Consider the following 14114-nt stretch of genomic DNA (forward strand, 5'->3'; position numbering starts at 1 on the left):
GAAGAGAAGGAGCCTTGATGTGTGGGCAGAGACAGAGGCCATGGAGCCCTGGCTGGAGCCCCCACTGGCTTCTCTGAACCTCCGCCCGGTAGCAGTGGTGGATATAGGGCAGGTGAGTGAGGCAGCCGTCCAGGGACCCATGCTTCAATAGGCAGAAGGCTGGGCCCAGCGGGTAGTGATCAATGGCTCGATGTCAGGATGGCTGTCGGTTTCTAGCGGAGTGCCCCAAGGTTCAGTTCTAGGACCGTTATGTTCAATATCTTTATTAATGACCTGGATGAGGGGATGGATTTCAACCTCAGCAAGTTTGCGGATGACACTAAACTAGGGGGAGAGGTAGATACACCTGAGAGCAGAGATAAGGTCCAGAGTGACTTAGACAAATTGGAGGATTTGGCCACAAGAAATCTGATGAGGTTCAACAAGGACAAGTGCAGAGTCCTGCACTTGGGACAGAAGAATCCCATCAGTGTTATAGACTGGGGACTAACCAGCTAAATAGTAGTTCTGCAGAAAAGGACCTGGGGGTTTCAGTGGATGAGAAACTGGATATGAGTCAACAGGAGCCCTTGTAGCCAAGAAGGCTAATGGCATATTAGGTTGCATTAAGAGGAGCATTGCCAGCAGATCCAGAGATGTCATCATTCCCCTTTATTCGGCTCTGGTGAGGCCACATCTGGAGTATTGTGTCCAGTTCTGGGCCCCCCACTACAAAAAGGATGTGGACGCATTGGAGAGGGTCCAGCGGAGGGCAACCAAAATGATGAGGGGGTGGAGCATATGACCTATGAGGAGAGACTGAGGGAGTTGGGTTTGTTTAGTCTGCAGAAGCAGAGTGAGGGGGGATTTGAGAGCAGCCTTCAACTCCCTGAAGGGAGGTTCCAAAGAGGCTGGCGAGAGACTGTTCTCAGTAGTGACGGATGCAGAACAAGGAGCAATAGTCTCAAGTTGTGGTGGAAGAGGTCCAGGTTGGATATTAGGAAAAACTATTTCACTAGGCAGGTGGTGAAGCACTGGGATGGGTTAACTAGGGAAGTAGTGGAGTCTCCATCCCTAGAGGTGTTTCGGCTTGACAGGGTTCTGGCTGGGTTGATATAGTTGGGATTGGCCCTGCCTAGAGCAGGGGACTGGACGTGATGACCTTCTGAGGTCTCTTCCAGCTCTATAGGTCTATAATTCCCAGGGAGCCCTGGTGACTACTCTGGGCACAACCAGGAAAACTTACTCTCCTCTCCCCCAGCCCTGGAGCTATTAAAGGGGTAAACCGTGGCCATAGTGCCTGTGCCAGCTCCCAGCCTGCCAGCCCAGAGCTAGCAGTGCCCACCCGGGACCCTGACCCAGTAGCTCCAAAACATGAACCAGTATGCAACTGGCAGCCAGCCCTCCACCAATACCCAGGAGCAGTCTGCCAGCTCCCAGGAACCTGACAGGGGCTGGAGAAGGCGGGCGCCTTCCTGGTCCAGGATGGAGATCATGGACCCTATTCAGGTTTGGAAGGGATGCCCCCAATGTCCATGATCTCTGCCCTAGATGGAGGAACGTGGCCGTCTATGGCAGGAAAACTGCCAGTCTGGCCACCAAAGGCCACATGCAAACCCAGGAGCAGGTTTGCATGAAAATCAAGTTGGTCCAGTAATACCCCCAATCCTGATCCCTGAACTTCCCCTCCTGCTTCTTCCCCTTGCTTCCCCCTTTCAGCTCCCTCCTCCCAGGTTTCCTCTTCCCTTCTCCCACCCTCTCTCTTCCCCTCTCCCACCTCCTTTTCCCAGTCTCCCCAGAGGTTCATTCCCCTCCCCCCCCCAGTTTCTTTCAATAAACCCAGATTCTATTTTTGAACATACCTGTCTTTTATCTGACATCAGGAAGGGGGGCTAGAGAGGGGTAAGTGGAAAGACGTGAGGGAGGAATTGGGCACGAGCTACCAGTAGGGAGGACAGGGAAGGCTTTTAGGGCTCCTTGGGGTGGACACTCTCTCTCAGGACCTCTTGGATCCTGACAGCCCCCTGATTGACTCCCCCGAATGGCAGCCTGCAGCAAGTGCAGCTGGGCTGATGGCAATGACCCCACGAGATCCACCGGCATGCCCAGGGGGAGCTCTGGCTCCATGTGGCCGAGTGCTGTGGTTTCCCGAGTGTGGACACTTGGGGCACTCCAAGACAGGACTGCTTTGCTGTCCCTCATTGAGGTAGACAAGCAAGCGTGGCACCTTGAGAAAAGTCTGTCCGGGGTGGGGATAGGGTCCCTTTAACCATGGAGCTCAGTTAGCCTCAGGCAGCAGCACCACACACTAAGTCCCACCCTGATGCCCTGCCGCCTCTCGTTCCAGCCTTAACTTCTGTTCAAGGTCCACTCAGTGTGGACGTGCTATTTCGAAATAGTTTTTGTGTCTAGACGCGCTATTTTGAATTAGCTTAATTAGAATTAACTATTAACTATTAAGTTAATTAGAAATAGCACTGTAGTGTAGACATACCCAATGTCTCTTCTTTAATCCCCGGATGGATCACATCTTATTTTGCCTCACAATTAGCAACTATTCAGGAGTCCAGGATCTTACTCCTCCCCGCCTCCATCACTTTGATCTGAGCATTAATTAATTAGTTGTAACCTATTGTTTGGCAGTGTTCACGTAACCTACCAAGTGATGTGACACTCCTACAGTGCCGTTTGTAATAAACTCTCATGCTTGCTTCATATACGGTGTACAGATTCTGTTCTTTCAAAGGAGTATAAATATCTTGCTCAAACATGCAGGGGTGCAACCAGGAAGGCTAAAGCGCTATTGGAATTGCAGCTAGCAAGAGTTATGAAGGGAACATAAAAGGTTTCTTCAGGTGTGTTAGCAAGAAGAGGGTGATCAGAGAGGGTATGGGGCCCTTACTGGATGAGGGAGGTAACTTAGTGACAGATGATGTGGGAAAAGCTGAAATACTGAATGGTTGTGTCTACATTGGCACCCTTTTCCGGAAAAGGGATGCTAATGAGACACTTCGGAATTGCAAATGCTGCGGGGGATTTAAATACCCCCGCGGCATTTGCATGAACATGGCTGCCGCTTTTTTCGAGCTTGAGGGTTTGCCGGAGAAAAGCGCCAGTCTAGACGGGATCTTGCGGAAAATAAACCCTTTTCCGGAAGATCCCTTATTCCTATTCCTACTTTCAAGGAATCCCTTATTCCTAGTGACAGATGATGTGGGAAAAGCTGAAGTACTCAATGGTTTGGGGTTTTTTTGCCTCTGTCTTCATAGACAAGGTCAGCTCCTAGACTACTGCAGTAGGCAACACACTATAAGAAGCAAGTTAAAATACTGGATAAGGGATCTTTCGGAAATGGCTTTATTTTCCGAAAGATCCGTGTTTAGAACTGGCGCTTTTTTCCGGCAAAGCCCTGAGCCAGAAAAATGTGGCAGCAATTTTTATGCTAATGAAGTGAGGGGGATTTAAATCCCCGCTTCATTTGCAATTGCGATATGTCTAATTTGCATCCCTTTTATGAAAAAGGGATGCAGTCTAGACACAGCCTAAATGTCTATGGAAGCCAATAAGAGAGATATGATGATATAATCTTCAGAAACAAACTAATTCAATATTTAAAGAACATTTTAATATAAGAGCCTGTAGACATCTGTATTACACTAATGGACAACAGTTTTTGTCCAGTAAATTCAGATGCTGACTATATATAGGTTCAGGTTGGCAGATGCTGACTACATATAGGTTCGTGTTATGCTTTCAAAGAGCTTTTATTACAGTTTTTTAACTGCTGTATGCATTGTGCAATTTTACTGTGCTCTTGTGCTTAATTTGAAATTTTTAAGTAATAAAATGCTAAACCTGTCTTGGATGGAGCATATATCCCTATATTGACAGCTACAAAAATATATCCTAAATATAGGGATCTTTTTCTACTGGCAGCATACATCCACACATTATTTGGGTATTGGTGCATACAACCAAATTCTCTCCCCACAGAGAGAGAAAAAAATAAAGGGAACGTTGGTGTCAAGGAACAGGCTGTTTATGTGGGATGGGAAAGGAGGATGTGGATAACTGTGCAATTAAACATAAATGATCTCTCCAGTCTAGGACCCCAGAATTTTACAACTCTGCTATGGTGAAATCCCTCATTAGTTGGAATATATTGTAGAGTTTGCCCTCCCTCAATGCGGAGAGTAATAAGAACTCTTGTATGAAACAGGCTGAGTATTCTCCCCAGACACTTCACTTTGAAGATACATTAGATTATACAACAAATTGTCTTATTAACTACAATTGATTTGAAATTATTCTAATGGTTATCTCAGAGATCAAAGCAATTTACCATCGTAAAACCAAAACCAAAAACTAAGTATAACTCACTGCTTATACTGACTGGGAATGAACAGTTCCTCACCCTGAAATACAAAGGCAGCAGACGAGCAGGCTCTCCAAGGCATAGGTGGCATTTGCTTTGCAACTCAGGCTTCTCAGGTCTCTAGACAGGCTACAATGCCCAATAGTCTTGGTCAAGAACTACCCCTAGCTCTTTTTTTGTTTCTCTGTTGTTTCCAGGAGTCCTCTTATACGGCAAACGAAAAGCAACCGATGAGATCACTCCCTGATTTATATAAAGGTAGGATGGGGAAGAAACTCTTTGTTTTCAACCTTGTTTCCCAGACCAGTGTGTGGAAAAATACAAAAGTTCTAAAATGGAGTCAAACATTGTGGCTGTGTCTAGACTGGCCTGTTTTTCCGGAAAAACAGCCACTTTTCCGGAAAAACTTGCCAGCTCTCTACACTGGCCGCTTAAATTTCCGCAAAAGCACTGACGATCTCATGTAAGATTGTCAGTGTTCTTGCTGAAATACTATGCTGCTCCCGTTCGGGCAAAAGTCCTTTTGCACAAAACTTTTGCGCAAAAGGGCCAGTGTAGACAGCTCAGATTTGTTTTCCGCAAAAAAGCCCCAATTGCGAAAATGGCGATTGGAGCTTTTTTGCAGAAAAGCGCGTCTAGATTGGCACGGACGCTTTTCCGCAAAAAGTGCTTTTGCGGAAAAGCGTCGGTGCCAATCTAGATGCTCTGTTACGAAAATGCTTTTAACGGAAAACTTTTCCGTTAAAAACATTTCTGGATATTCATGCCAGTCTAGACATAGCCCATTTGTCCTGAAGCCCTGCCCTTGGAAAGTCATAGTAGCCATTATTTACAGGCTCTCCAGAGTGTCTTTGGCAGCCTAACCTGGTGGGAGATAAACTTCTCCTCGGGCCTATTGATTCCCCCAACTGCTCATTAACACGAACAGGCCCTTTCCAACTCCTTATCTCCAGTGAAAGCAACTCGCCTCGTCGGAGATACCCAGGTGTAACTACGTTGGCAATACAGACACATTGTCAATATTCATCACTTCAGATACAACCATGAGCCATGCACACCCAATGGGATTATCACATACAGCAAATCATACTTTCCAATGTCCCCTTCAATGATCCAATGGCACCTTAAATGATCCACTTTGCACAAAATGCCTTATGATTATATTATGGTCATATGCTAATAATACCACTATGAAGAACATCGGGTGCAGACTCTCACTATCTATCTACATTTACTTTTGCCCTCAATTGAACAAGCAAACATATTGTTTGTGTGGAGGCAGGAAAAGGGAAGAAGGGAATTCGTGTGCAGCCATCTTGGTCTTGTTAACAAAAGAGCAAGAGTCAGGCTAAGTCTGTGGCCTGACAGGGCGAGATCTGTAATTAGACGCTGCCTTTGCCTCTCGCCTCCATACGGAGATAAGGATAGAACGCTGACTCTGGCAGAGACCTTGGGATAAGGAGCATCTGGGTGGAACTAAATAACTGTTAGCCATTGGTGTTTGGAATGGGAAGGAGACTAATTGTTATTGTTATTATATTTATAGACATAATTGCTTGTTTTCGAAGATCTGCCTCAGTGGGGGGGGGGGGCTCCCCCCCTGTCCGAACCAGTTTTTCCCTTGCTGCACCTCATAATAAAACTGCCTCTGGCTACTTGTTGCTTACAAACTCAGAGTGAGGACAATGTTTTCTTCCACACCATCCTCAGACCAGGTGGGTCGGTTAAGTGGGGGGACGAATATCTCTTCCCTCCACAAGGCCTGGAGATTGATCTGAAATCGCACGTGCTCATGTACTGACTGTAGCTGGTCCTTCAATGTATCTATCTCACTATTTCCTCCCGGTCCGGAATCCCACCCTCACTTCCTACCTCTTCTTCAAGAAGTTTCCCTCGTGGACGAAGACAAATGAGATCTTCCCATAGCAGTGGGCCAAATTCACATCCCCCAAGTCAAGTCATCAAGTGAGGTGAATGTTTTCCAACCCAATGCATCAGGAAAAGGGGTCACTCAGTAGGAAACCCTCTGCTCCCAGCCTGGCAAAGTCTCCTCTTCCTGAGAAGATAGGACTCAGGCAGACACAGTGTGTGTGTGAGAGAGAGGGAAAGAGAGAGCGGGCTCTTCCCCATGTATGGTATAAACTCAGGCCCCCCCTCCCCCTTCATGGTGAGAAGGGAAATACATTGAGATCCGTGAATCTAACACTGCGAGGTGCACTTTATCAATGCCCGTCCTTCTAGTGGCTCTTCCCTGCCCCGTCTGCCATGGACCAGTATTCTACTGTGATTGTGGGCCGCAAAACTGAGCAGAGTCCCTGCAGCTGTCACGCCAGGGCTCCGAACAAGGGGAAAGAAGCTCCCCTCTCTGACTTGAGATCCCTTGTGCCTGCCTCCCAGGGCCACATCGCTCCCGAGATGCATAAATACCCACCTCCCTGCTCGATTTGCATTGCCCCTGACAGCGAGATTGGTGGGGTTCTGCCAGAAAGCGCGAGGAGGGGCACGGCCCCCGTCTTGGCCAGAGTCGGAGGGTTCATAGAAAGGGACAAGAGACTCTGGTTTACACCAGGAGAGTGAGAGGGAAACAAGCCCAAACCGTTCCCGTAGAGTGACTCCCGATTTCCACCACACGAGTGAGAAACAATTCAGCAGCAGCCCCTGTGTCAGTACAAATAAGGCCCAGGCTCCAAAGGGATCGGACACCGTTTTAATTCACACACGTTTCCTTAATCTGAAGTCCAGGCACCAGATCTCTGTGGTGAATTTTCATCTGAAAACCTGGGTGCGGCCAAATCTCTTATTGGCCCAGCTCTTTGTCACCTCTCTCCACTGCGGCCGTGGGCTGGCCTTTGCCCACTAGGAACTAGGCCAAAGGGTCCAGTTTTGCAGCACTGGGAGAGCAGTGACAGCCCCTGGATTCAGATCGGGGAAAAGCCCAGGAGTCAATTCATTCTCCTCTGGGCAACACCTGGGGAATTGGTGTAAATGGGACGAGAATCAGAGCCAGTGGGCAGAAGGGTTTCCAGCATCTCAGCAGAATGTGGGACACAAATACTCCTGGCACAAGAAGAACAGGGGAGAATTGCTACATATCACGCTTCAACTGTAACCAAAACCTGCTGCACACGGCCGAGAGGCACGGTTATAACACAGGATATGTCTGCACTACAGCACTAATTCATGTGGGACCTGTTCCATACCCCTGATCATTTAGTTGCCCTCCCCTCTCCCACCCTCTCTCTTCCCCTCTCCCACCTCCTTTTCCCAGTCTCCCCGAGTTTTGTTCAATAAAGAGAGTTTCTATTTTTGCACACAGGTGTCCTTTATTATGTACATCAGGAAGGGGGAATAGAGAAGGGTAAGTGGAAGGAGGTGAGGGAGAAATGGGGTATGAGCCCCCGATAGGGAGGACTGGGGTGGCTCTGCGGGCTCCTCAGGGTGGCAGCTCTCCTGCAGCCCCCCGATTAACCCACCCCACCCCCGAATGGCAGTCTGCGGCAAGTACAGCTGGGCTGATGGCCGAGTGATGTGATGTGCCGAGTGTGGGCACTCAGGGCACTCCAAGCCAGGACTGCTTTGCAAGCGGGGAACCCCTGAGAGCTGTCTGTCCGGGGTGGGGGTCGGGTCCCTTTAAGCACAGCCCTCGGCTAGCCTGAGGCAGCAGCTCCACACTCTAAGTCCTAACCTGATGCTCTGCCGGCACTGCTTCCGGTCAGCCTTAACTTCGGTTCAGGGTCCACTCAATGTGGACATGCTAGTTCTAATTAGCAAAATGCTAATTCGAACTAGTTTTTAGGTCTAGATGCACTAGTTCGAATTAGTTTATTTCAAATTAACTAATTCGAATTAGTTAGTTCGAATTAGTGCTGTAGTGTAGACATACCCAGATTTCTTCCAGCTAACTCACCTGAGGGCCCAATGGGGCAGGTGAGCTCACATTAAGCATTGGGATGGAAGGGGGACTCCGTTCTCACATTGAGCTAAGTGGCCAGGGTGATGAAGTGGGAAGTCAGACAACCCTCGTTCCAATTCCCCCTCTGCTGAAGGGTGGGAAACTCTCTGCATAATCTGGTGTGTGGGGCTTCTCCAGTGTCATCAGTTAAACTTTTTCCATGTTGAATAACTAGTGAAATAATCCAGTAAGGAAAACCGGCAATATAAGAATGACTCTACCACCTGGTAGTTACAGGACTCCACTTCTTCCTGGGTGGCCTGTAGAAATAAATACACAAAATGCCCCAAGATAATAATCACTGTTTCAGAACTGGCTTTGTTCATCACTTCTAGAATTAATGTGAAAAACTGAGAAAGATGTGTGCAGAGCTGTGCAAGTCCTTACTTGATAGCTCTAGAAAACTGTTCCTAGATAGAAAGACAGCAAGAATATTTGGGTGAAAATTTGCGACATTGGAAATTAACTTTAGAAACCCAGATGTCCAAGAGAGTTATTGGAGTTATTCTGAATAGTTCCCTGAAAACATCCACTCAGTGTGCAAGTGCAGTCAAAAAAGCAAACAGAATGTTGGGAATAATTTGAAAAGGGATAAAGAATAAGACAGAGAACATCTTACTGCCTCTAATTAAGACCACATACTATGCCCACGTCCTGAATACTGTGTACAGATGTGGTCACAAAAGAGATCTATTGAAATTGGGAAAGTTATAGGAAAAGACAACAAAAATGATTAGGGGTTTGAAATGGGTCCCATATAAAGAAGGTTAAAAAGACTGGTATGTAAAAAGTGAATAAGGAAAATATATTTACTTATTCCCAAAATAATAAGAACTAGGGGTCACTCAATACAATTACTAGGCAGCAGGTATAAAATGAAAGGAGGATTTTCTCCACTCAGTACACAGTCAACCTAAGGAATTCCAACCCAGAGGATGTTGTGAAGACTAGGAGTTTAATAGGGTTCAAGAAAGAGATAAGTAAATTCATGGAGGTTAGGTCCATCAATGGTGACTAGCCAGACTGGGTAGGAATGGTTTCCCTAGCCTCTGTTCTTTTGGAAATGAACGAGATGAGAGGAATCACGTTATGATTACCTGTTATGTTCCCTCCGGTTATTTCAAGAGAAAACCCTCCTTCTGAAATATCCCTTATTCCTCATACAAAGAGGTTTAAGGGTTATTTCGGAAGCAGGGTTATCTCCCGAAATAATTGCATCTAAACAGTATTTTTAATTTAAAATAAAGTATTTGGAAGTAGCGCCCGTCCACGAATATGGAAATGAAGTGCGGGATATTTACATCCCATCATTACATAGCGGCTTCATTTACAATATTAAATGTCTACATTTGCATCCCTCCCTCGAAACAGGGTGCAAGTTTAGACATACCCAGAGAGAGTCAAAGTGAGTGGAGGTGAGGGAAAATGGGCGTTGAATAGAAATTGGAACGTAGGGAGACATGCACCAAGAGAGATTTCCAACTGTCAGGAAATACGTCATTTCATCTCTATTTTACAATATGTTAAAATGCACCTTTCACACTCTGTGCCTGTGTCTGAAAGCAGCCAGTTTCTCAGTAGCTGTTCTCAGGGCCTGACTGACCTCCTTGTTCCTCAGACTGTAGAGGAAAGGGTTGATCAACGGTATCACGATTCCATTCAAGACAGACAATAATTTGTATTGGAGTGGGGGAGGTCTGAACACTGGGACCACATAGTTTATAATTGCACACACATTGAAAACTGTAACCACAATGAGGTGGGAGGAGCAGGTGGAAAAGGCCTTTTGCCTCCCAGTGCTGGAGCGGATCCTCAGGATGGAGATGATGATACAAGTGTAGGATGCCAGGGACAGTAGAAAATTCATAAACATCAATATGATAGACACATAATTTGTCCCGATTGACAGTTTGTCGGCACGACCACAGAATGAGTTTGTGGCTGAAAAATCACAAACCAAATGATCAAATTCTTTGGGACCACAGAATGTTAATTGCAATCTTAACATTTCCAGCATGATACTGTAGGAAATGGCGATTATCCAGGCCCAGGCCACCATGTGGCAGCACACCCTGCCGTTCATCAGAGCAGGGTAACGGAGGGGGTGGCAGATCGCTAGGTACCGGTCAATACACATGGCCGTGAGCAGATGACATTGTGTAGTGGAAAGGATAACACCGAAATGGAATTGCACATAGCAGTTCTGCAGAGAAATGGTTCTGTCCCCAGTCGCGAGACTGCCAATCAGCCTGGGCAGGGAGGTGGAGACGGAGCAGATCTCCACAGCAGATAAATTGGCCACGAAGTAGTACATGGGGGTGTGAAGGTGCCGATCAGCCACCACTAGCACAACAATGAGGAGATTCCCAGCCACAGCCACCAGGTAGATCACTAGGAAGAGCAGGAAGAGGAGGCGCTGCAGTTCAGGGTCATTCCCAAAACCTACGAGGATCAGTTCTACAATGGGCGTTTGATTTCCTCCTGGATTCTCCATAATTCATATCTGGAAACACAAAAGCATCAGTTACACCGTGAGCACATGCAGACAGGTTGTGCTGTTTGTTGCCTGGTTTAGGAACATGGGATCTGTAGCTACATGCTGCTGTGTCTCCTCTCTGAAATAGTTAACTTGTAAATCTCCAGAGGAGGACTCATTTCAATTAGAGGCAGAGCTTCCAATAGTTGTGAGCCTGGAACATCTAATTTACATATTTGTACTTCCTCAGACCTGCTGAGGAACAAACCCAGAGAAAGGATGAGCTGGAGCAGGATTGTTTGGGGTTTTTTATTGGTCCAGATTAAGATTCTCGTTCACACATTCACTGACAATTGGGTGGCAGATCAGATCAAATAGTGGAAGGAAATTGTCACAACCATATATACCAAAGGATACAATTAAAAAAATGAACACATATGAAAAGGGCAAATAAAATTTCAGACTCTCTTCTCAAACCCTATGCAACTATAACCCCCAGCTATCTGCGAGATACTACTGACTTCCTAAGAAAACTACAAAACATCGATTACCTCCCCGATAACACCATCCTTGCCACCATGCATGTAGAAGCTCTATACACAAACATCCCATATGAAGATGGATTACAAGCAACTAGAAACACTATCCCAGAGGACAGTACTGTCAATCTGATAGCAGACCTATGTAACTTTGTTCTCACCCTCACTTATTTCCAATTTGAGAACAACGTATACCTCCAGATCAGCGGCACAGCCATGGATTCACGCATGGCCCCACAGTATGCTAATATCTTTATGGCTGACCTAGAACAACGTTTCCTCAACTCCCGTTCCCTTTTACCCCTTCGCTACTTATGCTACATCGATGACATCTTTATGATCTGGACGCATGGCCAAGAAACACTGGAGACATTCCACAGAGATTTCAACAACCTACACCCCACCATCAATCTCAGCCTGGACCACTCCACACGAGAGATCCATTTCCTGGACACCACAGTACAAATCAGAAATGGAAAATTAGATACCACTCTCTACAGAAAACCCACTGACTCGTACAGTTACCTACATGCTTCCAGTTCCCATCCAGAACACACCATACGATCCATCATCTATAGCCAAGCCCTTCAATACAACCGCATCTGCTCTAATCCCACTGACAGAGACCAGAAAGTTCAGGATCTCCACCAAGCATTTCTAAACTTCAACTACCCACCTGGAGAAATAAAAAAGCAAATTGAAAGAGCCAGACGAATACCTAGAAACCATCTACTTCAAGACAGACCCAAGAAAACCAACAATAGAACACCACTTGTCATCACCTACAGGCCCCAACTTAAAACTGTCCAACACATTATCAATAAACTACAGCCTATACTGGAACAGAATACTGAACTCCAAGAGATTCTGGGAGACAAACCCATAGTCTCCTATAGACAACCATTTAACCTCAATATGATTCTTACCAACAACCACAGGACATACCACACTAATACCAAACCTGGTACCTTCCCTTGCAACAAAACCCGTTGTCAGCTTTGTCCACATATTCACTCTGCTGATACCGTCATTGGACCTAACCAGGTGAATTATAAGATCAAGTACACATATTCCTGCGCATCCAGAAATATAATTTATGCTGTCATGTGATGAAAGTGTCCGTCTGCTTTGTACATTGGACAAATGTCTCAGACACATCGCCAAAGGATCAATGCCCACAAAACAGATATTAGACAGGATCACAAAGAAAAAAAAGTTTCTTGCCATTTCAACAAGAAAGGACATTGTCTCAACGACTTGATTACCTGCATCCTGCTTCATAAGCCTTTCAAGACTGCACTTGAAAGAGAATCCTCTGAATGCTCATTCACGCTTAAATTCAACACTACGCTTAGGTTTGAACAAAGAATCTAATTACCTTACCCATTACAAAGATAGCTTCCCCACCTCTAATATCATTAGCTCACAGATAATTACCTTCCCCACTCCCATCCTCCTTCTGTTCTAAATTTGATTTGTCCTTTTCATATATGTTCATTTTTTAAAATTGTACCCTTTGGTATATGTGGTTGTGACAATTTATTTCCACTATTTGATCTGAGGAAGTGGGTCTGGCCCCCGAAAGCTCATCACCTAATAAACCCTCTTGTTAGTCTTTAAAGTGCTACATAGTCCTGCTTTTTGTTAAAGAACGACATGTCTGAAGAGCCAAGCAGTTAATGACAAAGAGGATTGTGCCCCTAAATATCTCCATAAGGGTTTTTCAAAGATGTGATTTTATCAACTTCAGGCACAAACTACTTCAGTGTTCCAAACAAGCTCCAGCAGACACGTGTATTACTCTAATGCGCAGGGCACAATGTACACTCTTTTTGACAGTAAGTTCAGATCCTGGCAGTAAACAGGTTCAGCCTGTTAAATGGCTTCATTAGCACTCAATGACTCTGTGACCGTTTCAGTGTTATGCTAACAGGTGAGGCAAGATGAAAAACATATTTCACTTTTAGGATAATAGATGCTCTCAGAGGCGGCACTCTGGCCTGCTGTGGGAACCCACAGTGTCAGAACAGAGGTAGAAAGGGTGGACACGTTGGGCACTAAGACCCAGGGGAGGCATTGCCTTTCTTTGCCTCTTACACTTGCCCCATATTAGAGTTTCCTCTTCTTCCTCTTCCCCCTGCCCATGTGCCCAATGTCTGTAAAGCGTGGGACAGAGACCAGAGCTCAGGAGCCAAAGAACTCAGCTGGTCTGTTCTGAACTTCCTGGTGTGTGCTAAAGACACTGTCTCTCAGACACTTCTTTAACAACCAGCACACAGACAGACACACACACACACTCTTCGTGTTTATCTCTGTGACACACACAAGCACACTGTCTCGGTGTCTCACACATGCACACCCACTGTTTTCTTCTCCTCTCACACATATCTCTTTCTCCCACACATACCAACAGTGACTTCTTCTGTCTCTTTCACACTCACCCCCATCACTTTCTTCTGTGTTTGCTGTTACTTCCCAACACACCCATGCATTCCACATTAATTTTATGCTTTCAAGCAGCTGTCATTATCGCTTTTTGACGGCTCTGGGCATTTCACAATTCTACTGCACTCTCCTGCTCAATTGAAATTCTCTAGGGAGTGAGTTCGGAAATGTTGAGCCAGCCTTGGATGGAGTATGAATCTCTGTGTTAATATTAAAAAAGTATTGATTGCATAGACAGGGCTGTTTTTCTCCGAGGGGTAGACATCTACATGTTACCTCAGTATGGGCACATTCAACAAAATTCTCTCCATACAGAGATGGAAAAAAAATAAATAAAAGGGAATGTTG

The 14114-nt window shown here is 45.9% G+C and overlaps 1 protein-coding gene across 1 annotated transcript; it reads right to left on the reverse strand.

The window, feature by feature from the left end:
• Positions 1 to 9843: 9843 nt before the first annotated feature.
• LOC142821279 (olfactory receptor 6C1-like) lies at positions 9844 to 10800 on the reverse strand. The gene is made up of 2 exons (XM_089774391.1): positions 10430 to 10800; positions 9844 to 9925 (listed from the first exon to the last, which is right to left on the reverse strand). The coding sequence occupies exons 1-2, from the start codon at positions 10798 to 10800 to the stop codon at positions 9844 to 9846; spliced, it is 453 nt and encodes a 150-aa protein (XP_089630517.1).
• Between the last annotated feature and the right edge of the window lie 3314 nt (positions 10801 to 14114).

Source organism: Pelodiscus sinensis, chromosome 30 (genome assembly GCF_052426305.1).
Source record: "Pelodiscus sinensis isolate ZL-2025 chromosome 30, ASM5242630v1, whole genome shotgun sequence".
NCBI lineage: Eukaryota > Metazoa > Chordata > Testudines > Trionychidae > Pelodiscus > Pelodiscus sinensis.

Excerpts from the sequence above, each read along its gene's own strand:
- LOC142821279 (XM_089774391.1), bottom strand. The coding sequence starts at position 10,800 with ATGGAGAATCCAGGAGGAAATCAAACGCCCATTGTAGAACTGATCCTC. Across the intron at positions 9,926-10,429 it reads ACGGCCATGTGTATTGACCG|TCTGAGGAACAAGGAGGTCA; the intron begins GTACCTAGCGAT and ends TTTCCTCTACAG.